This window comes from Caretta caretta, chromosome 26 (assembly GCF_965140235.1).
Source record: "Caretta caretta isolate rCarCar2 chromosome 26, rCarCar1.hap1, whole genome shotgun sequence".
NCBI lineage: Eukaryota > Metazoa > Chordata > Testudines > Cheloniidae > Caretta > Caretta caretta.
This window is the reverse complement of record NC_134231.1, coordinates 7,802,686-7,829,544: the sequence shown is the minus strand read 5'-3', so window position 1 is coordinate 7,829,544 and position 26,859 is coordinate 7,802,686. Positions and strand designations below refer to the sequence as shown.

The following is a 26,859-nucleotide window of genomic DNA, read 5'->3' as shown; positions in this document are numbered from 1 at the left end:
TCCAGGATCCTAGGTACACACTTTCCCTTGTGAAAGGAGCAGTGTTTTATATGCTTGCATTTTTGAGATGCAAAAGTTTCAAGTCCTTTTTTATTATGCTTCACACACTCATACACACACACACACCCACCCTCCCTCCCTCCACGGGGGAAAAGCCTCATATCCCAGAATATCTGCTTCCCTCCGAAGTCCAATGACCCTCCAACACCAGTACTGTCTCATTATCCTTATTCCCATCTTACCCCTAGTGACTCTCCCAACACTTCCTTGCATCCCAACAACAATTTCTTTCACCTCTTCTCAGGTTCCAACCTCTAGGCTCAGTTAACCCCTGCAAATAGCATTTACAGTCTCAGTCTTCCTCAATCATGTTCTGGTTCATTATTTTCTCTCATAACTATTTCTGAATAGGCAGAAGTTGAAAATTTTAGTTAATACTGCATATATGGAAGACAAACGCTAAAGCAACTGGGTGGATGAATCAAAGTAAATGGTACTCAGCAATGGACACACACACAAGTGATACCGCATATCATCTCTGTTTAAAAAAAAGATTTGTACACAGCGGGCAACAAATGACTTTTGATCTTACACAGGACTCAAGGATACGGATATATAAAAAAAACCCCACATACTGTGGCCCTATTTACACATTTGTTTTAACCAGGTCCCCCCAGTCACTACGGTAATTATGCTGGAAAGAAAATCTGTTTATACTTAGATATCCTATTTTTAAGAAAAAGGGATATACATCTGTCACACAAGAAAAGTCTGTCTTCAGACTTATTTACAGTCATTAGGATGTTCCCAGCAACTGAACAAATTCTTTAATACTGGACTAAAGAGGCTCACCCTATTCCTGTAAGAGATCTGCAGTGGAACACATACACCATGTAAAACAAACGGTCTTAAATAACTAGTGAAAAATATATTCCAGGAAAAAGTAAAATTTTAGTCAAGACCAATAGAAACACCCAGTCTTGCAAGACAAGGTGATGTGTGGGCTCTTCACAGAGCTTACTATCTCATATTGATTACAGTATATGCCATCAATCATAAGATTAATTTAGTTTTATTTTAACCTTTAAACCATTTCTCCCAACCCCATCCCAGAAGGTATGAAACAGGCAAGAAAATTAATTAAGTATAAAATAAGAGTACCAGAGTTAGCTGCTATTACCAGTTTGTTTTGAACCAACACAAGTGATTTTGACATTTCAGTATTGTGGTCTGGGAACTGTTTAAAGATTTTTTTAAATCCATGACAGTTTTCACAAAGAAGTCCGGTTTGTCTACATCTACCCCAGTGCAAAATTCATGCCACACTGCCCTCTGCTGGTAAAACAAAGATATTGCTATGCCACACAAAATTTAACTGAATATGCTCATATCTTCTAAACCAAAGTCTAAAATTTTCACTGTGGTAGATTTAATTTTGCTAACATTAGAGACAGCATATTCTACTATCTTCCAGAAACCAGTTCAAGTTAGAAAAATTTGGAAGACAGCAAAAGCAGATAAACGCGCAAAGATTTAGTTAACGAAGACTTGAAAAAAAGGGACGATGAAACAGTAAAAGAAAGTGGATGGGTCCGGATGAAGAACTGTCACTGAAATCAACAGTACAACACAAATGATATCTTTTGATGAAGTTTCTTGCAAAGTTGCCTGAGTAGTTCTTGTTTTCTGAAAGACTGGCTGTTGGTCTCTGCAGATAGGATAAGACAGTGTTTCAATGTGACTTTCTAACTTCACCAAAAGTACATAAGAAATTTTATTCCAGCTCAAAGTGGTCAAACAGATTTACAATATAGAGATGATTTTTCAACTTTAAGAATCTGTTTTAAAGCTGGCATATTTCACCTTACAGTTGAAGTACAATAGCATGAAATATGAAAATACTGACTGGATAAAGCGGACCATATTCAACATTTTACGTTCTATAGCTCAAACTAGAAATAAGCGAACAGTAAGATGGCAGATCAACTACTGAGTACTGTATTGGGTACATATACACTGAAGATTTAAAACATTCACAATGCACTTATGCAGTACTGTACTTCATTTGCTGGACACGTTCATATCCTTTTCTTGCCAGTTTAGCCTTAAACATTAAAACATGAAGTATTGTATACAGTAAAGATTAAACTTAACAAGCAATCCTTCTGCAGAAATTGTGATTTCTTTATGATTAGTGCAAATGTAAAGTACACAAGTCCGTAGCAGTGGGCGCTCCAGACCTGTTGGTGTCAAGATGGTAAAGCAAAGTCTCTGCAGAACCTGGGAAAAGTCTGCACCCCAGCAGGAGCTTTCTTCATGGTTATGTTAGTTGTACAGGATCTCTATTTGTTAGCTTGTTTTTGAAATCTGGAAAAAAGTTACATGGATTTCAAAAGCAATTTTTTTTTTTTAATAGAATCAATTTATAAAGCAGGATTCAGCACATGAGCAATATCAACTCTTCAAACAATTACCATTGGAAGGGTATTCCCGAAGCCATCATAGGTCAATTAGTAAAGACACACTCATTTTTTACAGACTGTGACGCTAGGCTTCAAAATACAATCAAATTAGGATTTAAATTCTGCTCTGTCAAGAAGAACCAACACCATCAAGAATGGATTATTTCCCACTCCCCTAAACTGTCTGTCAATATTAGTTGCTTTTTTTGATCCATAAACTGTGTTTCTCTTTTCCCAAAAGAGGTGAGAACCACGTGTGGGCTTGCTGGCATTTCTTTATGCAAGTGGAGGAATGAGAGACTTTGCTTACTGATTGTACCCTAGCGAGTTGGGTATGCATATGGAGTCTGCCCATAAACCGTATCTTATCCAGTAACCACTCCGAAGTTTCCAGGGCAAAACACATACTGCTATGTGCTTTCCACAATGCTAAGTATAATCCACCATAACTCCTGCCTCATAAAAAAAGAAAAAAAAAAAAATCAGGGCAACAGATTTGAACATTTGAAATCCCAGACTTCCATAATACAGTACGTATTTTAGTTAGAGTAATTCTTTTTTCCCCAAGTGGGTCTAAATATAAAGAGATCTAAATATAAAGAATCCTAAAGAATGTGACCAAGCAACTGGGTCTTGCTCCTTAAAGAAATCTTGCACCTAAGACAAGCAGGTTATTCTATAAAACACTATTCTCCTTTGACTGTAAATGTCACAGCAATGGAACAAAATGTATCTTGGCATACAATTCACTAGTTTCTATGGCTATCCTTTCCACAGGAAGGAGTGTGTGTTCTTCGGCCTCAGTTGACTGAAGCCCCTTATACTTCCAATAAATTACTGAAGTGTGTATTTATTCTCTTGACAGTTACAGCTTTTACTACTGCTTCAATCAATCAATCAATCCTTGTAGATCCCAGTATTCTTCTAAGAATAAATATTTCATCACTTTGCTTTGTGACTGCTAGAAATAGGAAGTGCGGATTCCTAGCATCAAGAGATTAAAGCTTCACCCTTTGCCCATCATTGCTGACTAATACACCTGTACTCTCAACGCTGAGCTTGCTTTTCCGCAGTTGTTTCACCAAGCGTTTTGAAACTCTCAAGCCAAAGGACAATTCAAATCACTTGGCAAATGAACAAGTAAAATGAATATTTATACAAATGTCTTTGTGACCAGAGAAATAAGTCATTCCCTATTTCTAAGCGATACTTTTAAATACAGATAACTGAACTGAAGCCAAAGAAAATCCACATTAACATACTGACCTTTTTCTTTTTAAAAAGAGATGGCCCATTTTGCCTAGGCATTAGGATCGTTCTCAAAGGATACTTGCATTTCAGACTCCTTTTGGTAGTTTTTATCATTGTACACATGGCTTGCCCTTCTCTTTTTCCCTGTTTGAGTTATATTTTTGGTTTCCTGGGAAGTGGATGCACACATGCTCCTCCTCCGTGTTTTGCAAGAGCCTCCTGCAACAGGAACACGCTCATTGTTCTCTTTGCTCAAAGCTGAAAATTGGATCCAATTTTCTGGTCTTTGATGAATGTTCTCAGATTCTTTAAAGATGGATGCATACATCGTCCGCCTCGATTTGCGACCAGAATCTGACAAAGAGTTCTTGTGAATCTCAGTAGGTATTTTAATCCACGCAAGTCCCTCATTTTCTGCATTTTTATGCAGCCTCATACTGCGTCTTACCTTTTTTTCAGGATTCTCACTCGCCTTCAAGAAGGACTGCTCTATAGAGTAATGTAGATCACTAAACATTTCTGAGTCATTTTCTATTCGGGATTCTTGCTTATTAGTAAAGGAACCAGAGAGTTTGTTTCCAAGTGCTTCAAAATGGAGATTCTCAAGTTCAGAAAAGTAGATAGTGCTTCTCCTGCCTTTTCTTGAAGGCCTTTTGAACCCTTTAACATTGGCGTCACTGTCAGCTGTTCGTTCTCTTGCAAAGTCTGTAATAGAACATCCAGTTTGAGTATTTTCACTTACACCGATGTCCTGCAGGTTGAAGAACTCTAGCTCCTTTAGCATCTCGGAGTTATCTGAAGGATGATCACTTTCCGGCAAACGTTCATTTTCTATTAAGACAGCTCTCTCTTTTTCACGGTCTTTATTGTCAGATGTATCAAATGGGGACGTGCTCTTAATTTCTTGCATAACTGTGTTTAGTCGTGGCAAAAGAGAATTTGATTTTACAATGACAGGTGAAGTGTGTTCTGTCATAAGACTGGACTCAGACTGCTCACAGGTGGTCTTATCATTGCTATCTTCTTCATCGGTCTGATTATTCACACAAACATCACTCTCTTTCTGTTCTAGCGACATTAAGGGTGATCCCAGCTCATTTTCTGTCTGAATGCTTTCTTGTATATTAAGCACCTCAATATTAATGGTTGAAGCAGGATCAGGGCCAATGTCTGATGACTGACACTCGATGCCACCGGTGCTGCCGGCTTCTACAATGTCAAGGTCTCCAGTGTTTGGACATTTGCTAGTTATAGGCACTTTCCTTTGGTTTCTTCCAACCACTTTTTTCTGTTCAACGACTTCATTCATAGATCCTCTGTGGGCATTGGTGGATTTGGAATAATCTAAAAGGATATACAAAGTTTACAATTTAAAAAAGCTGAATTGACATAAGTTTGCTTCGTTATACTCAAGAGAACACCTGAAAGTAAATGCAAAATTTCAAAAAGATTGCAATCAATTGAAACTAAGAAGTAAAGCCGCCACAGCATTTTACACCTCCTCCCAAAGAAAGAGCTGTTTCAAGTAGCTAACATTGGTAGTTATTGTCAAAGCTATTCTGCACCGCTCATCCACCCAAGGATACAGTCTTTCTAGTCAGACCATCCTACAAATAATCAGAATTTTATAGGAAAGTTTGAACGAGACCGACTGGTTTCAGTCAAATTAATAAAGGCAGAGGGAAGCAGCATTCTTTCAGAAGAGGCCTGACATGTTCATGTGCATCAGGACCAGCTAGGCAATATCATTTCAATCATGGGCAGAATTATGAGCTGCCCAGAAACACTAATCCGAAAGAGGCTTTGATACTAGCATTTTAGATGACTCTTCATTTCTCATTAAGTTAGGGTTTACTTGAAGTTGATTTGAGAGGTAAAATGTCACAATTCCCAGTGCAAAGATCACTCCAGATTGCGTTGACTGAGAACATTTAAAGGAGCCAGGGGTGCTGGTGGAGGAAAGCATTAACCCTTCCCTCTCATGGCTCAAAGAGAATTCTATTAATAGAGGACATGCTCCAAGCTATCATAACCAACATGGCTGCAGGCCACCTGCCTTCTACAGTAGACAAGACACAATGCTGCTTCTAATCAGTCTGTCTTTTCTTCCAGCTGCTTAACTTACTATTGCACTATAGACACAAGGTCCCCCCCGTGAAAATTAAATATTACAGTTCATGTTCTGTATGCCTCACTGTATTCAATTTAGCACTCTGCATCAAGCTTCCCACTTCTACTATTCCATTGGTTTCTCTCACACTTCTTTGCACTTCCTTTTATGATACACATGCCTGAAACTCACTTTTCTTTCAAATCCCTCAAAAAAAAAAAAAAAAAAAAATCAGAACACTACCCAAGTCTCAACTGTAGTACCAAACTAATGAATTTTTAGTTTATAAATATCCTATTTCTTTCCAGCCATAACATTTTTGCAGCACTGAGATACTGATTTTCTGGCCATCCTGTCAACATGCCTGTATTGTTTGAGTTGTCTGAGAACTTAAGCTCCTGAGAGCAGGAAACCGGTCTTTTCTTTTGTGCAGTGTAAAGCATATTGCTGGTTATTTAAATTTAAAAAAAAATCCAGTATTCCTGAGGCAGAAGTATCAGTTTTACTAAAATAGCTTTCGAATAGTTGACCCTCACTACCAGGAGACGAACAAGCTAGAGGTTGCAGTTTATAGAAAAAGAAGAACAGATCTAGATCTAGCCTTCTGAGGCCACATGACATGGGGTCACAGGATCCCAAAATCTTGAGAACCCATTCTTTAGAGAACCAGTTTTGGGTGCATGCACAGACTTACGCTATATGTAAAATGTTAAAACAGAGGTAGACAGGGAAACATAAGATTTCCAGTTTGTTCATAGATGCTTACGACTAAAAAAAAATTTATTTTTTTTTTAAAATCCCATCATGAGTTCGTCCAAAGCTCAAAAAAAAGGAGATATAATTTGGCAAGTGAGCTAATCAAACATCCTTTGGGCATATCAGTGATTAACAACATGCAGATTTCAAATTCTTCTAAGGTATTCACAATAACCTGGCCAATTTTTTTGTTTAATGGAATGGATAAAGTATACCCCTCTGGTCCCTCAGTTGTGTCAATCCATTCATTTAAAAAAAAAAAAAAAATTACAACAAACTAAAAATCACACAAGATAGCCTGAGGTTGAGGACCTAGCCAACCCCAAAAAACCCACAAAGTTTAGGACTGACCACCTCAATGATAGTCTTAACCTATCAGCCCATTTATCTGATGGGCTCTTCTTGTAACAATTTCAATTGCTACATTGTAAGAGTTCAGTTTTATCCAGTTTGGGGCTTTGTAACAGCACCATAGATTCCTGGATCATATCACTGAAGTACGATCCTTCCCCTCTCTTCTCCCCGCCCCAGCCCCTTTCTCCAGAATTCCTCTTCACAAGATGATAAAGGTCAGATTTATTAGACTTTTTACGTATGCGTAGAGGCTAGAAAGTTAACAGCTTTTACAGTTTTAGGATTGACTGCAAAAGTTAAAGTGGCTGAAAAGGAGAAAGACTATATTACCTGAGAAGAGCAAAACGTGGGTCCGAGGTGAGTTCGGAGAAGATGGTGCAGAAGAGAAGACCTCTGGGATCTCAGGAATTGGGCTCAAAAGAGGTTTCTTGGAAGCTACTTCTCTCTGACCATACAAGGATTTTTCTACCTTTTTCTTTCCTCTTTTTCCTCCATAACCTCTAAGTTTTGCCTTCTGAAAAGGTTTACAAAAAACCAAGACAGTATTATCCCTTTTATGTTTTTCAATAAATCTACATCAACTAACAGTTTAATTTATAGGGAGAAGCACACATTTAGGTAATATTTTAAGAAAATAGGGTGTAACTGGAGCAAAGTTATTCATTGTTGAACACAACAACAACTAGTATGGGAGTTACATCTTAGAAAAAGCTTAAGGGTCCTTTCTGTACTGTACTGTTGTACAAGGTTTCCCCTGCCTCTCATAAAAGAGAAGTCTTGAGGAAAAAAGGTATAAAAATACAGGTATATAAAGGCTATTGGGCCCGGCTTCACCCGCGGTACAGGAAGGGATTAGGGAAAGTGAGACACCTATAAGATAAAAAAAGTGTGTTGGCAGTGGCATAAAAAATAAACTCTCCAAAAAACTTACACTATGAGCAGATCTCGTAATTATAGAAGACATCCATGAGAAATTAATTTCAGGAGATATCGACAACAGGAAAAATTAAGTGAGGTATTCACAGAACTGCAGTGTGCCGTTACTTACTGGTGTCCTTTTGGGGGCAGATTTGTTTTCCTTTCCTCTTTGAACCTTGCTCTTTCTTAGCTTCTTAATATCTTGAGCATTTTTGGTCAAGATGCTAACACCAGTCTCTTCTGAAATGTTGATATGCTGTTGAGGAACATCAATTCTTTTTTTAAAAAAAAAAGAGTACACAATACAGACCAGAAGCCATAACAATCTCAAAGTTATAAATCTTATGTTCACTTCACTTGATTAATTATAAAGTCATGATAGATTTACAAAGCCTACCCCCAACCCCATGCAGTTATATAGTGTCTTTTTTTAATATTTATTTTAAGAAGGGTGGGTTGGTCTTCTGGAGTATCCTGTTTCCTCACTGAAGTGCCCCAACCTGTAACTAGAGCTATACACCTCTATGGAGCGAGTCTAGTGAGGGATATTATTGGAATGTGTTAGAATCCTGTGCAAGAAAACTGTGAGCCTCAAGTTCCTGAAAGCAAGGAACGTTAATAGGTGGGCGTCATGTTGCTATGAGGCTACTGGGCAAGCAAGTTAACACATCAATTAATACTTCTTTAATATTGCTGCCTGGGAACAATCAATCACTACCTGCAGCATACTGACCTACCATGCACACATATATCCTGAAGATCTTACAGCAATCAAAAAAGTTATATAGTGAACAGGAATAAAATTTGAAAATCATCAAGAAGAGTTTATAATTATGCAAGATTGAGTGCGGAACAAGTAAATCAGGTTTTAAAATAAAATTATGAAAGCATTCGCTGTTTCGTTAACCGTACCAATATTTTTTTGTAAAATTGGGAAGCTCTCAATCATTTCTCACCAACATCTAACAATACGAAGAGTGGATAAAATTTGTTATTTGGAAGTTCAATAAAAATTACCAAAAGAAAATATTAAAGATACTTACCTTTCTTTTAGTAGAGGACCGGGTTATTCTGGGACAAGACGTTTTGTTATCAAAGGAATTAATGTCTGTTAAATACATTGGAAAATAAGAATCTTGGTTAAACTATGTAAGAACAGCAGATATACCTGTCTTGGGAAGTCTCAGATATAGCTCCTCTCACTATACACCTTGTCTCACCTTCTTTTCATTACGCTTATTTGTTTAGTGTATAAAGTATGCCAAGCCCTTTAAAAAACATACAATACAGCCTTTGCCCTGAAAAGGTTTACAGTTGTAAATTGAAATAGGACAAGCAGGTACAAGAAAAACTGACGGGCTTGGGGCAAGCAAAGGGAGGACAAAGATTACAGCAGCAAGGTAAAGTGGTTACTTAGAAAGAGGCATGCACATACCTTGTTTATTTTTGTAGTTTTAATTTGTTTTTGGCTTGTGTTTATTGTTTACATTGTAAAAATCCCTACATTAATACAGACTTCAAAAAACAAACAAACAAAAAAAACCCCAAAACAAACAGATATATCCAAGTTACTAAGCCCGGTTCATCTTGGACCTCACAGTTAAAGAGCCAGCTTTTACAAGGAATTAATGTTGTCTGAGAGATTGATCCTGTACCTAGTCAGGGACAATGGCAAAGCTCCCACTGATTCAGTGTGCATGATCAGGCCATAAATTAGTAGGTCTAAACCAAAGGCAGGTTCAGGGATAGAAGAAATACGTTTTAGGCAGAATGTGAAACCAAGTCCTAAATGCTTGCTGATAAAACCTTTATGCTCCACCACCCACACCATCATGCATTTTTTACATGCTGATCACACTAGGCACTCAGTTGTTAAAAACATGAAAAACAAGCAGTAAATTCAACTTTGACCAGGCACACACAAACAAATTCTGAGGTTTCAGTGAGGTTGAGATGGCCTACAAGCCAGTGAACAATGAACATTTCTGATGCTTCAACGTTATGTCTTGTTTATCCCAAAGTTATTTTCAAGGTTTATCAAACAGCAGCATTAAACATATTTCCATATCAAATGTAAGTATGTGTCTTGGCATCTTTCCCTAAAATTTTTCATTAATTAAGACACACAAATGCTAAGAGATATCAAATATACAAACTAAGAAGCCATATTATAACCCAACTTTACCTTTCATATTCTCCGGGACCGCGACAGACTCTTCAAGAGGCTTAGCATATTCCTGGATTAAAAATAAATAAATAAATAGATTACACACACATACCTTCTTTCAATATTTCAAAAACCTGCTTAAGACAGCATATGAATGGCCTAATGGAATTCTCCTTCATCCTGCAAAGAGAGGAACTTAGTAATTGTCACACGTAGAGACATTATGAAACATGGTACAAGCATGAAAGGCCCAACAAACAAAATGAGGCTAAATCCCACATACTTCCAATATTGTAACAGAATTCATTTCCGATGGCCAATCTGCAGGCAGAACAGCTATGCAGGATGCCAAAGGCAAATGAAGCAAAAAATTGTGTGTTTAAAGAGTAACCATTCCAAGATGTCAAATCAATCCAGATTTTAACATTTATATTTTTTTTAAAAAAAGGAACCAAATGGAACGATAAAACTGATTGCAGTGACCAAGAAGCCATTGTAATAATTTAAAGCAAACTCACATCATCACCATCACAGTCATCAAAGTTTGGCTGGGATAAAGATTCTCTCATAGGACTTATTACTTTGGAAGGGCTATCGCTTTGTGATCCTGGGTTACTGATTGGGGTCGCTCCTTTACGCAATGGTGTATTTGCAGGCAAGGTTTTATCAAATACTTCTGGGCTTAGATCCTCTCCAAAAGTAACTTTCTTTCTCTTCATTGGCTTTTCAGAGCTGTACACATCTGTTTTGTCTATTGTTTTAGTATTGCTTGTATCTGTAACAGAAGATATTAAATTCATAGTGACCTCAAATGCGATTAACGGAAATATTTTACTTCAAGTCTCTAAATAAAATAAAGAGAATTTAAACAGGCAATTGTTTCAAGCACAGAATTCCTAATGAAGTCAACAGGATTTTTCAGTATGGATCTACAGTATTACAGATTTGAGAGCTAAGGAAAGAGGAGACAAAAATATAGAAGGCATATTTGAGTTTCTTGTAAAACGAGAACTGAAGATTAATTGCTTTATGGTTTTTTGGTAGGAAGAAACAGAAAACTATTGACTACTAAAAAAAAAAAGAATCCCATAGTCACTCTTTTATTAGGATCCCTCTGAAGAAGCTACGTAATAGGCAAGATAGACTGCCACATTCTGATGTATCCAAATATTGCTTGAAAGTTAGTGTTAATACGATGGTTATGGCGAAAATGTTAAGACAATACCAAATGTAAGTTATCACCTTACAGCACTTCAGTAGCCTGCATGCTCGTCGTCTCAGTCCAGCCTGGGAGGACAGTTATCCATCCACCACCACCGCAATGAGCATCTTTTAAATGGCTAAAGAGATTGAACTACTACCTATCAAAGATAGTCACTTCAGAAAAGAAGTGAGATTCCTTGGTTGGGTGGTGTGGAGAACTGCTCATGTTTCTAAATTGTGGCATGTTTATGGAAGTCAGCATTATAGTAATCTTGCATATATAGTGCCTTTCATCCACAGTGCTTTACGAACTAATAAATTACGAGCAAGATTGTGGCCTGGGCTGCATATAACTCAGTTGTGCCTCTGTACAGCCAACCTGGACCTTGGCTCCGGGTGCAAGGAGATAAATGGATGTTGTGTCACTGCTTTTCCATCCCCACACCCTAAGCACATTTTTGGTTCCATCCCCTGGCCCAATATGCCAACCAGTGTAGCTAAGTCAATAAACATGGGTAGAAGCTTGCTTTTGGTATGGGCCAGGAACAGATTACAACTGGGGCAGGAAAGGAGTTATGCCTATGTGAGACAATTCCTTCCCTGCTGCAACACTTGGGTCGAGCCCTCACACACTCCACCTTCTTCCATCATACAAGTGCAGTCACCACTGGGGTAAGACATGGTCATTGTTGAATAGCCTGCATCAATCCTACACAGTAGTTTAAGACGAAGCAAACTGAGCCATATCTAACTGACATTACAGGAGTAGCTTAGATAGGCAGAATTCGTAATGCAATAGGAATTTGACTAAATCTGTAATTTGGCCAGGAAACAGGAAAATACCTGTTTTCTTCTTAAATAAAACATTTAAGAAAAGAACTACTAAGTGGTCAGAACCTCAGTTTGACTTAGTACAGTGAAAATGGCACCTCCAGAATTACTGTATGCCCTGGACTATTAAGTACCGAGTCAGAGGGTAGGAAGCTTGCTACTAAGCAAATCAATTAACACTTCCTGGTCTTAAAAGTTCTCCACGTTAAGAACTGACTCAATGTCCAACAGGATCACAGGCCAAAAAGGAACTTCCTTTATCTACTGTAAGCCCCCCTGTCATTTGCAATTTCAGACAGTCAGTATACAACTCTACCATGACCTATTTTTTCCAAAAACATTTGAACTTGGAAAGTATTTTAAAAGTTGTATCCCAAGGATATTGCCGTATATTAAATATTCAGTTTTCTTACATCTTCTCACAATTAAAAAAGAAAAATTAAATGGGCACTGTCAACTTGAAGTCATGTTTCCATCTTCAAGTTTTGTACCTGTTGTATTTCTGCAAAAAGATTGCTGAAAGTACGAAATTAGTGATAGCGTCTTCCTTCCCCCACCACCATTCACTTTGAGAATTTGACAGCACTTTGCATATAGCCAGTTTCCTCTTTTTCTTGGTTCGTTGTACCGCCTATCCCATAAAATAGCATCATTTGTGCACTGCTTACTTACACACTCTTTCCTCAAGTTCTGCAACAAAGTGACCAGTAGCAACAGCATCAAGTTCAACTTGACAGTGTCCCTTTTAATTAATAGGAAATAAAGTTTGCGCCAGTTTAGGAATGTATAAAAATTTCTGACCTGTTTGCAGTTCTTCAAAACTTCTTGAGAGATCAGAGAATACGAGAGGTTCGTTTCCTTCCATGCCAGTAGTATTGCTTGTGTGTTCCTATTAAGATCAACAGCGTTACTCTTGTCTAATCAATGCAGTAGTGTAATACCTATATTGTTATAATGCTTGCCTGTTCATGTTTAATCTATCCAGTGTTCACTTTTGAAAAAGGTGAATTAAAGTCATTTTCTTTAAGTTTCAGGAGTAGCAGCCGTGTTAGTCTGTATTCGCAAAAAGAAAAGGAGTACTTGTGGCACCTTAGAGACTAACCGCTTTATCTCAGCATAAGCTGAGGTGAGCTGTAGCTCATGAAAGCTTATGCTCAAATAAATTTGTTCGTCTCTAAGGTGCCACAAGTACTCCTTTTCTTTCTTTAAGTAATTCTTAGTAATCAGGATAAACTGAGCATTAGATAAGCTTGTTTTTTAGAACGTGTACTGTACATGTTGAAGGCCCCCCTAAAACTTTGGAAATAAATCAAGACAAACCTCGGACACGAAAAAAGGTCAGACAGACTCCTTTTACAACACTAACAACTGTTTAACACAACTTCCAATGCATTTTGTTAGACCATTAGTCAAAAAAAGATGCTTCTTGGAAAACATCGCTCAAATTGAACACAGTAATGCTCCTTTAATGTTTCAAGTTTATATTTATGAGATCAATACACTGACCTTCACGCTTTCCATCAGTAGTTTTACTGGTGTTTTCTTCAGAACAGATCGAAGGCAGGAAGAGCCGTTATGGGATTGTTCACTGGATGGAGGGTTTCCCTTTTGCGGTGTCATAACAGGTGGCATGGTTTCATCAAATATCTCCAAGCTTAGTTCTTCTGCAAAGGTAACTTTCTTTCTGCTTAGCTGTGATCTAGTATTACTTCCAACGTCTTCACTGATACACTCAGAAGTCAAGTCTTCAAAATGAATATAGAAATATCAAGATTTAAGGGCTTCAGACGTAATGTTAAAAAATTCAGCGTTTGTTGCAATACATGCATGCTGCTACTTAGTCTCAAAAGCTGCTTAAACGCTGAATTCCTCAAAAGCTAGGTTTTTGGAGTTGTGGTCTCCATTAGAGATGGATTATGTATGAGTTACCACCACACAATATCAGGTATGGTTGTTTATTTCTTGTGTTTAAAATATAGCTGCTATAGTACTGCAATTATTTTTTTTCCAATTAAGATTGTGTCAGCATGTCTGTTATACCTCCCTATTTTTTGGAGGTTTAACATGAAGTTAAGGGAAGTGGTCACTGAGAGATGGATCATCATACTTTTATGAGAAATCTATGTTAATCATAAAAGTTCCTCAATTACAATCTCACCTTTCTTAGAGTCTAAGGATACTTCTATCTCAAGGTATGCTTCAAATCATTACTATTTATGTGACATAAAACTTTACAAAACACATTCCACATTGTTCGACTAAACATTTTGAGAACTGAAAAAACTGTTTTATATGAGTACTTAGCTTTTAGAGCTGTACTACTTAAAGAAGAAAGCGAAAATTAAGACATGAATGAAGAGGCATTGAAACTTATTAGAATGTAAATTTGTAATTTGTTATAAAATAAAGCTTTTTAGAAGATAAAGGCATTTTAAAGGTAACACCATTAGATGCTCAGAAAAACAAAGCAAGTTCAGAGTGATTAATAAATATCAAAATTACAGCAAAAGAATCATTTACAGGATGAGACTGTTTCCTATCTTTGGGTTATTTTCTTTCCTACACTCTTGAGAATCTCCTATTTCTCTTATTGGGTCCTAATTTTCTATAGAATTCTCATTTGAAAGAAGCATTTCCAAATATTGTAGTTTACAGCAAAATGAGCTGCATAAATCTGCAAACCAGATTAATTTGAGCTTCCTCTGCAGCAGCAATTGAATATTACTTGTTCATTCATGACACATTTTTTGCCAGCATTGGTAATACAGCACAAAGCTACATTGACTTCTGTTGCATTTGAAAAACTCCTAATCAGAAAAAGAAAGCATCACTGCTTGTGAAATGGAAACGTAATTAATAAGGCATATTTAGTTTTTAAAGCTTCTAACAGAGTATTAACAGAAGTAGTGATGAATCTTCTTACTGCGTGGTGTCTTTGGGATGCCCGTTAGTGGAATAATCTCTAAAGATAAGCTTCCAGATTCAGTAAGTGGTGGCGTACAGGGAATTTCCTAGAAAAAAGGAAATTATAGCTCTTTTTACAAGAATACTGATATGCAAGGAAACACAGTAAAACAGTTTTCAAAAATATTAAAAAAGTCATGGATATTTTTAAAACAAAAACCTGAACGCAGCTTCCTTACTCAGTTATTAGAAGTGAACCATAAAGAAAATGTATTTTGTTTGTGCTCATTGAAATTTGTTTCTATGTCTAAAATAGTCTTTTTAAAAGGAGTGGTTTCAAATGCTTGTTTTTCACCTCTGATGTATCAACTCTGATCCTCAAGGTAAGACAAAGAGGAGCTTCTGGAGGACAAGAGTTGAAGCTCTCAATCCTAAACTAAAGGGATGGGGTGCTGAAACTTTTACAAAAAAGCTTTTCTCCTAAGTGTTTGCCAAGTGTTTCAGTTAAACAGCAAATAACCTTTTTGGTTCTTGATTTAAATTTTCTGACTCCACATCCTCTCTCCACAAGTACTGAATTCCAGTCCTCAAACACACACAGAGAAGCAAGACCTGGTATTTCCAATGTAACAAAAATAAAATAAAAACAAAACCAACCCCTCCTCCCCAATTTAACAAGCCTGAGGCCTATATATAAAGAAAGAAGAGGACAAAATATTAAAAGGCTTTGCAGTTCATTTGGAAGACAGAGTACAGGACCAAACTGCTAACTTTCTATTCTATCTGTCGGTAAGGACTGTTCAGCTTCACCTGTGAGGTAACTGTTGGCAAATGGTGACTTTAATAGCAACTGCTGCGTAGGACATTTTCCCTTTTTCTTTGAGCATATAATGCATGTTAAAGAGTCACATAATATTCCTTCTGTAGGAATACAGTTTTCATTATCACATTACTAGTCTCTTTAGTTGACTTTATTGCCACAAAATATCAGCAAGGACAAAAGCTTATCAGAATTCAAAAGAGGATTTGAAATTTATGTCAATGGGAAAAAAATCAGAGGTACATTTGCTAGGAATAAAAATATGAGAAATAAAGTAGTAATATATTTCAGGGAACAAGTTACCCACTAACTGATGTGGGTTCGGAAGCAACTTCCCTAAGGGCTGGTTTTTATTGCAGGTTACTTGCATCTTCCTCTGGAGCTTCTGATGGAGGCCACTATCAGACAGGACACCTGACCAGTGGCCGAGCAATTCTGATGTATGGCATATCTTAAGTAGTGCTTGTATTACATCCAGTCGTGTTTCTCTCCCCCCTTCCTTTATTTGTGCAGAGGCAATAACATGCCGTTTTCCTTGAGGAGGAGAGGCATGGAGAACCTTTGTTTTACATCTCTTCTGAACGATTACATTAGTTAACAGCATGTTCAAATTTGTCCACATGAATATCATAGTTGTAACAGACAGAACCGAGAGCACACACGGAGGGCGTTTCCAATGAAGAGGTATTGCTCTGTATCGTTATCATCAAGCTCAACCCTCACGTAGAACTTTTAAGTTTGATTTGACCTACGTACAAGAAATCTTCAGAGGCCAAATATAGTAAGTTACAAAATTAAAATATTCATTTCTGTAAATGAAAGTTGTGAATTAAACCTGTGTATGATTACAAGACAAAAGGTAACATTGTCTATTAGAAGACTTTACAGCAGGCAAACACATTTTAAGCCTACTTAAAACTGAAAACTGAACAAAAAAACCACACAACATCCACACTGTGTTTTGGGCCCATAATTCCTGGTGACAGAAGAGGAATTAAGGATGACGGAGGTGGGACTACATTTGAATGTATAATCAATGCACCAGTGCCCCCAACAGATTTTTGCTACATTGGCAGTTCCACTGCTCACAATGTGAATTTAATCCCTACAAGAGGGATCTGCTGATGCAATTTCATAATTAATTCCCCTCACCCTCTTAAAGATATACACATACCTCTGAAATTATAGCAGTAGTAGTTTCAATGATGGGCACCTCCTCTGGTGGAGAGACAATCTTGCATACCTGGATACTGGCTGCAGTTTTATCACCATTAGTTAATTTTTCTTTCAAGTTTTCCTCATAAGCAACACTCTTGCATTCAGATGTTAACTCGTCACTCATGTGAGACTGTTCATGCTGTTTTGTAAAAGGTGGTTCGTTGACAGCTGCATTTGTAAGTTAATAAAATAAACAAAGCTTAGATTTTCCATGTAGATCATTTACACCCCTTCACTGCATAAGATAAGCTAGAAGTCTCTCTAGAAGTCAGACAAAATTAAGAACATCCTTTGAATTCTATTCTGCAAGTAGTACTGTATTACTTATTTTCATATTCTTGGGTGTTTTAAATAAAGCAAGCCACCAAAACTAGATGGTTATTTTGTGGATGGTATGGAAAGCCGTAGTATAAAGAAGGGCTCAGGTAAGTAATGAAGTAGAATATAGCAATGTAGTTTCTGGCATCTTTTCTATACTTACCATTGAGCCACGTTGACTTTTCATGTGCAACATTTGTTAATTTCCTTTTCCTATTGGATGGCTTAGAGGCCTTACAGGATAGGGCAATTTATCAATAATTTGGAGTTCATTCAGCATTTGGGTATGTTAATTATACATTTTATTTCTTTGATAAAATTTCCAAATACTACTGCATTTTTGAAGAAGGTACTGGACACCAATCTTCACACAACTGGTATTGTTACCAGAAATGTAAGGACCAATCCAATGACTTCAGTCTCTAGATCCATGAATTCATTATGAAAGAGGGGCGAACAATAAAAACAGGGAATGAAAACACATTCAATGAAAAGTAAAAGACAAGAAGCCTGATTAACTGTCCAAAATGTATATTAACCACAGTCAGAATCGTACTACATAAAATTTGATAATGTAAAAACTATCAGAGAAGTCACATCGGCAACAGATAAACACACTGGAGCTTTCAGTTAACCTACCTTCCCCCCCCGGTGAAACCATGACTCAGAATTCATCTTGAAACTGGATCTTTACAATAGAACAATTATTTATGGTTACTATTCAGACCGAAATCAACATTACCGACTTTTTTTTGGTTGCAGATATAGATTACTTACAATAGCCTGCTGCCCGGGACACACACTCCTCCTGCGAGAGCCCAGGAAAGCAAGCCCTGTCGTCGTCCTCTTGCGCGGATTGAAAAGAGGACTGGAAGGCAGATATTCTATCCTTTAACGAGCCAACATTTTGATGTTTAAAAGGGCTGGCCTGTTAGGACATGAAAAAATAATCCATTTATGCTCTTTAAAAGTTGGAACTTACAAATGCTGAAGAGGAATAAGTATGTTAACACAACAGCACAAACTTAATCAAAGAGACAAATAAGTGCATCTTAAAATGGCCTTGTGTTTCACTTGGATACTGCCCCCGAGTTCTGTGATGAAAAATGTAGAAAAGGGATTCATCTCAAATATACTGCTACACAACAATACAGTTTGACTCCCTTTCTCCTCCGCTTATCCCTCCAAAGCAGTTTGCCTATGCCCGCCCCATTCACATTCATGTAAACTAAATTGTACAAGTGACAGCATTTTTCTATATTTTAAACATAACTACATACAACACTGGCATTTTATTAAACAAACAAACAAAAACAAAAACACACACACACCTAGAACTCCTGAAAATTAAATTAAATCAACCTCCAGTTATACCTCAGAAGAAGAGGAAAGAAAGAGTGGACAGTTAAAAATTTGACTTCAGCGGCATGTTGGAGTGATAGGTCCAGTGAAATGAACACTGGACCCCAGGTCTTCAATATGGCCATAACCTTATGATGCACACAAGCAGGCACTTTATGATGTAAAAGCATGAACTGAACATATGTAAAAAGCAACTACACCTTAAAGTGATATCTTACAAGATGTTAACAGATACGTACACTATAATTTTAGATTTCAGAGTAGCAGCCGTGTTCGTCTGTATTCGCAAAAAGAAAAGGAATACTTGTGGCACCTTAGAGACTAACAAATTTATTTGAGCATAAGCTTTCGTGAGCTACAGCTCACTTCATCGGATGCATTCAGTGGAAAACATTGTTTGTGACTCCATAATTAAGGCTGTGTTTTGTTTTGCACTTAAAACAGAAATCCAGCCTCTTACGTATGAAAAATATCAGCCTTTTCCAAACTCACGGCACTTTAAGATCCATTACTTCATCCAGGAGTTAAAAGTAATTAAAAACTGGGTTCATTAAGAAATTTAATATGTATGTTTTAAAAAATATGCCTTAAACAGGCTTAATACTTTGTAATTATTGCAAAAACCAAACATTACAAATCCAAGAAATTCAGGAGCTATATGTACACCTATAGGAAATCCAAAAATGTAAAGGTATGACAATACCCACATAAGGCATCTAGCCCTGTAGTGACACCATGAGAGGAAAAAAACATGAAAAAAATAAAATAAAAATGAATGATTCTTTAAAGTCAGTCTAATATAATTGGGACCACACCCACTAACATGCCTTTGTCATTATTATACTGTTATTGCAAGACAGAGTGGAGATTCTTTGGGCAACTTACATGTGCATCTCCATACTTGAAAATGCTCCGATTTATTCTAAACATAACCTTAATTCAGAATGTCCTGGGCTTGTAATGCTTGGTTTTGACATCATTACAACATTGCTGTAATATTTTTTACCTTTAGGTTTCTACTATCTACTCCTAACCTTTCCAGTGTTTAAAACTTGTTTTAATTTTCCAATACAGAACAACGTTTTTCAATCCAATAACCCAAACAGATATACACATTTTGAGGAAGTTTCACAAATGGGCTGTAAAGATTAAGCTGTAAAAACGGCCTCAGTCTCTTCTAAAGCAAAGTTTTTAAGTAGCCCAGATCTAACATGTTTTCCTCTAAGATTTTTTAAAAGGAGGTTCATTAACATTACTTGAGCAACAAACATACAAGAAAATAGCTAGCAAACCCCAGGGTGGGGTATGGGAAAACGGTAAAAAAAGAAGAGGGGTTAACAGTTTTTGAAGTGTAGCTTTACCGTCACAGTGTTTTAAGCTAACTCTTTTTCAATATATAATAATCTGAGTTACTAAAATACATCTATTGGAGGCAGTTGGTCTCAACTTTAGCTCCCCACAATTCTCAGTAGAAAAACTGTTAAGAATCAGAAGTCAGTCCATTGTTATTTCTATTTTTGTTTTCTTCCTTCAGACTTGCCTTCTCTTTCCTTCAGTCCAGTTTAGGCCTGCACTACACTACCGTTAGGTTGACATAAGACACTTTACAGCAACCTAATTATGTCAGTGTACACACTACAGCCTCGCTCCCACGGATGAAAGTGCCCTAACTCCACCTCCATGAGAGGCTTATGTTGATGTAGTTAGGACAATGCAGACATTGCATTCCTTACATCAGCTGTTTGCTGTCTTGTCAGTTTCACAGCTCTGCCCCAGCAGTGAAATTCACAAGAAAGCTCAGCTCCTGGCTCCCAAGCCTAGCTGCTGCCAGATCCCCCCAAGCCAACCTGCCTCCCAGGCTCCTGGCTGGGAACCGTGCTGGGAGGCGAGAAGCCCAGGGGGGCAGCTGGGCTCCAGTGGCGAGCTGAGAGCTCTGGCTCTCAGCCCCCCTCACTGGCCTTCTTCAGTCAGTGGAAGCGCTCCTGGTGAGGACACGCACCACCAACAGGTGGGTAGTGTGGACATCAGCCACCACAGTAATTACTGCAGTGACTGAGTCGACCTAACCTAGCTCAACTAAGATGGTAGTGTAGACATAGCCGGATTTTCTCCACATTCAAAATCTAAACTAAAAAAAGAAAAAAAGCTTTTGACTATAAAAGTGAAATGGTGAACATTGTCACATTCATTCAAGACATGATAAATATCTGAAGCGGATTTCCTCCACCAGCCATATTGCACAACTCTGAAAAAAATTCCCACCTTTGTGAAAGGGTCTTTGGTTCTGTTCCTCCTTTGTTGGGCAAGGTATCGAATAAGGCTATTATTTTCAGGGGAACCCCGTACTCCAATCGTAGATCTGCGCCTAAGTTTTAAAGCCAGGGATTTCCCTGGAATGAAAACAAAGCAAGAAGAAAAGCACAATGAAGCTTCAGAAGAACACTTACAAGTCTCTTACAATAGCAGGGAAATTGCTTCTATTTCAAAAATGTAGGTGTTATACAAAGTTTTATATTTGCAATGTTGTCTTCATTAGAAGGAAAAATAAAACAGCAAGCATTTGAAACCTTGGTTGTGTATTACTTACTTCACTGGAACAATTAAAAGACTGTTAGACAAAGAAAACTCCACAACAGTTTCAGGGTAGGGGGTGTGTGTGTGTCTCTCTCTCTCTCATATAATATGTAAAAAAAAAAAAATAAACAAACAAAACAGTTTCCTCTCTGGATACAAAAGACCATCAGGCAAATAGTGCTGCGATGCAGAAAGTTAGGGAAACCACGAAAAGGTCTTCACAAAGGAAAAACAAAAAGGCTTAAAGGAAAAACTTCCTCAAATCAATCTTTGGGCAATCCCTAGGTGTCCCTTTCCTTGGCAGCATGAATGTTCTTACACTCAACACTTCTCCAGAGTACAAGACCCAGGAAATAGAGAGTTAATGCCGCAATGATCAACATAAGCTTTCATGGGAAGTTCTGCTGGGTTTCCACAGGGTTTGGGGCTAAGAGTGGGAGAGAATGGTGCCATGCAAGACTACCCTCCCTCAGCTCTCTAGCATCGGAAAAAAACCCAAAACCCATGTATCCCCAAACTGAGGTCTAACACTGTTTGTTTTCCTGGGGGAACCATATTGACAGTTCCTAGATAGGTTATTGAACATGTTTTCAAACTGGTTTAACATCCCATCCTTATTTGCTCTTTTGTGCCTTTAAACAGGGACAGTTGAAAATTGTAATGTTAATTTCAGAGTAACAGCCGTGTTAGTCTGTATTCGCAAAAAGAAAAGGAGTACTTGTGGCACCTTAGAGACTAACCAATTTATTTGAGCATGAGCTTTCGTGAGCTACAGCTCACTTCATCGGAAGTGTAGCTCACGAAAGCTCATGCTCAAATAAATTGGTTAGTCTCTAAGGTGCCACAAGTACTCCTTTTCTTTTTGTAACGTTAATGTAGCTAGAACATATAAAAGGCTGTGCTGTGGAATAATCACCATTACTTTATCCCGGTGTAAAATGATCATTTGGATTTCAAGAAGCCCTACCTACTGATTGTGAAATTGCACACTTAGTTGTACTTATGAGTCTGTGCCATTGACAGAAACATCAAAATTTGCTATAAAGCACATGGGATGAAGAAAGTTCCCAGTGTTACTTTTGCAAAATTTCCTCCAGCTGATTCTATTCCCCATCTCATGTTGGCTTTAGGAAGTCAGAGTATTTCCCCTCTACTCAAGAAAACATATGATTAATAGGAAATTACTCTACATGCCAAGTAGAAAGAATGTTGGCCAATTCTTCACAATTTCTCTCTCCTGCACTATTTCCAACTCACTGCTTGTAAAACCTATATCTGTTATTACCAGAAATGCCCATTATGTCATATTACTCTGTGAATGAAACTGACATCCACCCAATCAGAAAATAAATCATTTTGCCATTTTACATAGTCATATCAATCTTTTATATTGAACTCAGCATATTTGCATTATGGGTATCTTATGCTGTTTATCCATTACAGCATCATTTTGGTTTGATGAACTGTAAGTGAGATCCAGCAATATAAACAGTCATACTTGAAGGCACCTTCAAAAATTTTAACCTTTTGGGTCTGTGAGAAGCCAATTCTATTGCCCATTTCAACAGTACTTCCAGCTATGTCGGCAATCTTGGGATTTTTATAACAACTTTGTTTTGTTTTAATTTTTTAACTAGATGGATTTCAGCATAAATTAAAGACCCTCAGATTTCAAATAAGTTTGCTTACTTGACAGCTTCCACCCACCACATTCCAATCCAATTTAAGAGCATTTTTCATGTAAAAGTTGTCCCAAATGCCCTGAAATCTCTGGAGAGGGATTCATGTCCACCATTAAAAATTTAGGGGAATGTAAATTATGCAAGATACCAGGTGTGTTCTTGCTTACATATGAAGCACAATATTTTGAAAATTTTCATTTTTACAGTCACCTTATCAATCCTTACCTACAGATGGCTTAGCAGTAAAAGACTCTGGAGTAATCCCAAATTCAGCTATTGTTACATGAGCAAAATCAATAGGTTTCCTCATTAATTTCTCCGATGTTCCACAATTAGGTTTTACATCTGCTTCACCTTTGTTTGGTGTCAGATAGCTTGCCTCACCCAAAAATGTAGGTCTGCCTTCTGAAAAAGGACTTTGCAGTTTGTCTGATGTCAAAAAGGACAAGGAAGGTTCAGGTAAGTTTCCTTTTTGTTTAACAGAAAGGCTTTCATAAACTGCCAGTTTACTATCATCCCTACTCTTCTGATATAATTTTCTCCCTACGTATTTGTTGCATTTCACTCTGGGTTTCTGCACATTTGTGGGGTTCCTGCCATTTAAATTTTCCATTTCTGAAACCTTTGTGCTTTTTGATTCATCCATTCTGACAATCTTGTCTTTTGGAACAGGCATAGAAGAAATATCTCCGTCTTCTTCAATAATTCCTTTCCCATTTTCTTTGACATCAGCAACAGTATTTATAATTTGTCTAGATTGTCTGCGCATAGTCAGTACTGTATTCTGAGCTTCCAAAAAAATACGATCAGTCTTGTTGTTCTCTTGTAATCACAGCTCTGTCATTAAGAACATGTTTATGTTTTTTTGTAAAAGCAACAGCCACAACATGCAGACGCTGTAAAGCTGTTAGAAGATGCAGTCGTCCTTCCTATGGAGGGAAGGAAGTATGAAATGTTAGCTCTGAAGTTTACTGTAAATATCAGATATTATATGCACAATATTCTGAAGTATGTGGATATCTGTATTAAACACACACAAAAAACTATGCTAATGCAACATTAGGATGGAGATTTCCAAATCACCAAAGTCAGAAAATTCAAGCCTCCCCCCGCCCCTGCACATCTATTTTAAATCTTGCCCCTTATCCAACAGGTTTTTGTGTTAATACTACACAGTGATAATTTTCATGTGCAGTAGAGTTTTGGTTTATATATAAATCACTACTTAGATTTTTTTTTGAGACTTTGAAATCTCGAGTAACTGATCTTCCACTTAGTTTTGTCACATTGAAATAAACGTTAGATTTAAGTGTGTAGAACTATAGATATGATCGCACTGGAGCTCTAAAGCTTAATTTGTGGCACTTATCGCACACTGAATACTAGATGCATTTATTTCAATGCAAGATTGTGTATGTGTGGGAGAAGACCGTTAACTCTCAATTAAGCATTCAAACATACGCTTGGCCAAAATTTTCAAATAGTGAACGTCTAAAAAGTTATCCTCTTAAATCTATGTTTTGGCACCTAACTAAAATGGACTGATTTTACAGAAGTGCTGAGCACCCACAACTCCCACTGACTTCAAGATCTATTGGGAACTCAGCCAGTCATTCATTGTAAAAGGGCTGCATTACTAAAACTTGCACTTTTATTACAACTTGCCCAGTCTAGAATCCAATGATCTTTTGGCAGATATTGACAACGCCACACGAACAAGAACGTACTAGCTGGTACTCACTTTCTTAAGGGAAATCTCCTCCCTCTGAGATAATGTTCATCTAAAGCATAACAGGACAAATCAGTTTGTTTATTTAAACAAAAAGAAAACATTTTAACACCCAAAGTAGGGCAATAGGATAGTGTCACGTTAAACAGAACAAAAAAAAAAATAAGCCACCCAAACTTAAGCCCAGTATCGCACAAGTCTTGCGCAATAGCATCACAACAATGCTTAAATAAGCTGTCACAATGTGACAAAATATTATTACACGAACATTCCAAAGTAACTAATGCTACAGCTTTTGATTATCAAAGCAGTCCTTCCCGTTGGAAAAGCTGAAGACTGCTTTGGTAGATGGCATAAGTAATGTGGGGAAAGGCAGCGATTGCCAAGTATTAAGAGTAGGTTGTTCCTTTAAAAAAATAACAGGTGCTTTTAAAGAAAAGAGCCTGCTGTACCATGCTGTGCACCTGTCAAGCAAAACCAAACACACAATCCAGTCCTTCCTTCCACATACCTACTTCTAATTGTTTTATTGTTCCCTTCTTGTGCTAACATCTGAAGTTAGATTGGATGCTTTTGGGGGTACAGGAGGTGTCCGGCATACAACTGGGCAACATAAAGAAACGAAAGGAGATGGGTAGAAAAGAGGAACGTTTGTTGGATGGGTACGCTCAAAGATTCACACCGGCTGGTGCACGTTCTTCCCCCCACCCAAAGGAGGTGCAGGCACCACAAAAAGAAAGGCAAGTAGACTGCACATGTCCTCAATAGTGTCACTGGAGTGTGTAGCAACAGCTGACAAAGAGGTCCTGCAAAGGGGTGGGGGTGGGGGAAGGAGACTGCTCCCAGAGGGGCCGCGGAGAAGAGCCCCAGTGCCCAAGGGTCTATCAAGCAATTCCCCCCACATATAGATCCTGTTGTTCCCATGGACATTTTTTCAATTTCTACAATACCCCGTCCCACTCTCTCAGATCCCCCATCCCCCTTCCCTCTCTCATATCCCCCTCCTCCCCCAGCACCCCTCCCCTTTTCATATCCCTCCTCCCCGAAGCACCCCTCCCTCTCTCATCCCTCCTCCCCACCTCTCCCCCCTCTCATATCCCCCGCACCCCTCCCTCTCTCATATCCCTCCTCCTCACCTCTCCCCCCAGCACCCCTCCCTCCCTCATCCCTCCTCCCCACCTCTCCCCCTGTACCCCTCCCTCATCCCTCCTCCCCACCTCTCCCCCTGTACCCCTCCCTCATCCCTGCTCCCCACCTCTCCCCCTGTACCCCTCCCTCATCCCTGCTCCCCACCTCTCCCTCTTTCGTCCCTCCTTCCCCCAGCACCTCTCCCTCTCTCGTCCCTCCTCCCCACCTCTCCCCCCTCTCATATCCCCCGCACCCCTCCCTCTCTCATCCCTCCTCCCCCCAGCACCCCTCCCTCATATCCCTCCTCCCCACCTCTCCCCCTGTACCCCTCCCTCATCGCTGCTCCCCACCTCTCCCTCTCTCGTCCCTCCTCCCCGCAGCACCTCTCCCTCTCTCATCCCTCCTCCCCACCTCTCCCCCCTCTCCCATATCCCCCCTCTCATATCCCCTCCAGCACCCCTCCCCCTCTCACAGCCCCCCACCTCACACACAACGGTTCCCGAATCCAGGACGACCCGACCGAGAGGAAAACTACGGCTGACGGGCTAGACCCGCCTCTTCATTCAAACTCGTTCCAAGGCCTGCACCGTGCGTATCCCTCCGCATGGTCATCCCGCACCGAGAGCCGACCTCCCGCCTAGCCGCATCAACCTGGGCACATGCCCTCCAGACCAGTGGGGTGGAAGGAAGAAGGCCGCCTCCGGCAGGCTTAGGGGCTCAGATAGTCCCAGAAAGCCTCTGCGAGGGACAGGACTATTTTCCCTGCAGTGAGTCCCGGCAGCGCGCAGGAAACATAGCATCGACGCGATTGGATGGCGCACTAATTTTGAAATACAGCCCATCAAACGGCCAGTCCATCCCCACGTGACACACCCTGGCCAATCAGAAGTCTAGGGAGTAATTGGCCCCCCCTCCTCATGCAAATATTTCTCATGCTGTTTGGCCGTCACGAGTAACGCCCTGCACTTCTCAAGCCCCCTCGCTCTTAGAGCTCTGATTGGCCAAAACCCAGACCCCGCCCCCCCCAGGGCAGAACGTTTCCCCCCGTCAATCCTCCCTGTCTAACCTCCAC

The 26,859-nt window shown here is 38.8% G+C and overlaps 1 protein-coding gene across 9 annotated transcripts; it reads right to left on the bottom strand.

The window, feature by feature from the left end:
• Positions 1–523: 523 nt before the first annotated feature.
• On the bottom strand, positions 524–26,540 carry CDCA2 (cell division cycle associated 2). Of its 9 annotated transcripts, none has more exons than XR_012666117.1 (17): positions 26,270–26,540; positions 25,171–25,262; positions 24,672–24,711; positions 23,156–23,859; positions 20,937–21,064; positions 18,090–18,240; positions 16,951–17,162; positions 14,976–15,063; positions 13,559–13,797; positions 12,854–12,941; positions 10,537–10,793; positions 10,037–10,088; positions 8,895–8,959; positions 7,982–8,107; positions 7,264–7,447; positions 2,773–5,057; positions 524–2,367 (listed from the first exon to the last, which is right to left on the bottom strand). XR_012666117.1 is itself a non-coding variant. In XM_048829496.2 (17 exons), the coding sequence occupies exons 4-16, from the start codon at positions 23,697–23,699 to the stop codon at positions 3,763–3,765; spliced, it is 3,429 nt and encodes a 1,142-aa protein (XP_048685453.1). In that variant the 5' UTR covers positions 23,700–23,859; positions 24,672–24,711; positions 25,171–25,262; positions 26,270–26,540; the 3' UTR covers positions 524–2,914; positions 3,729–3,762. The 9 variants fall into 9 exon arrangements, 8 of the variants coding, with proteins under 8 accessions (XP_048685453.1, XP_048685450.1, XP_048685454.1 ...); XM_048829496.2 differs by having other exon boundaries at positions 524–2,914; positions 3,729–5,057; XM_048829493.2 differs by having other exon boundaries at positions 3,729–5,057.
• Positions 26,541–26,859: the final 319 nt, after the last annotated feature.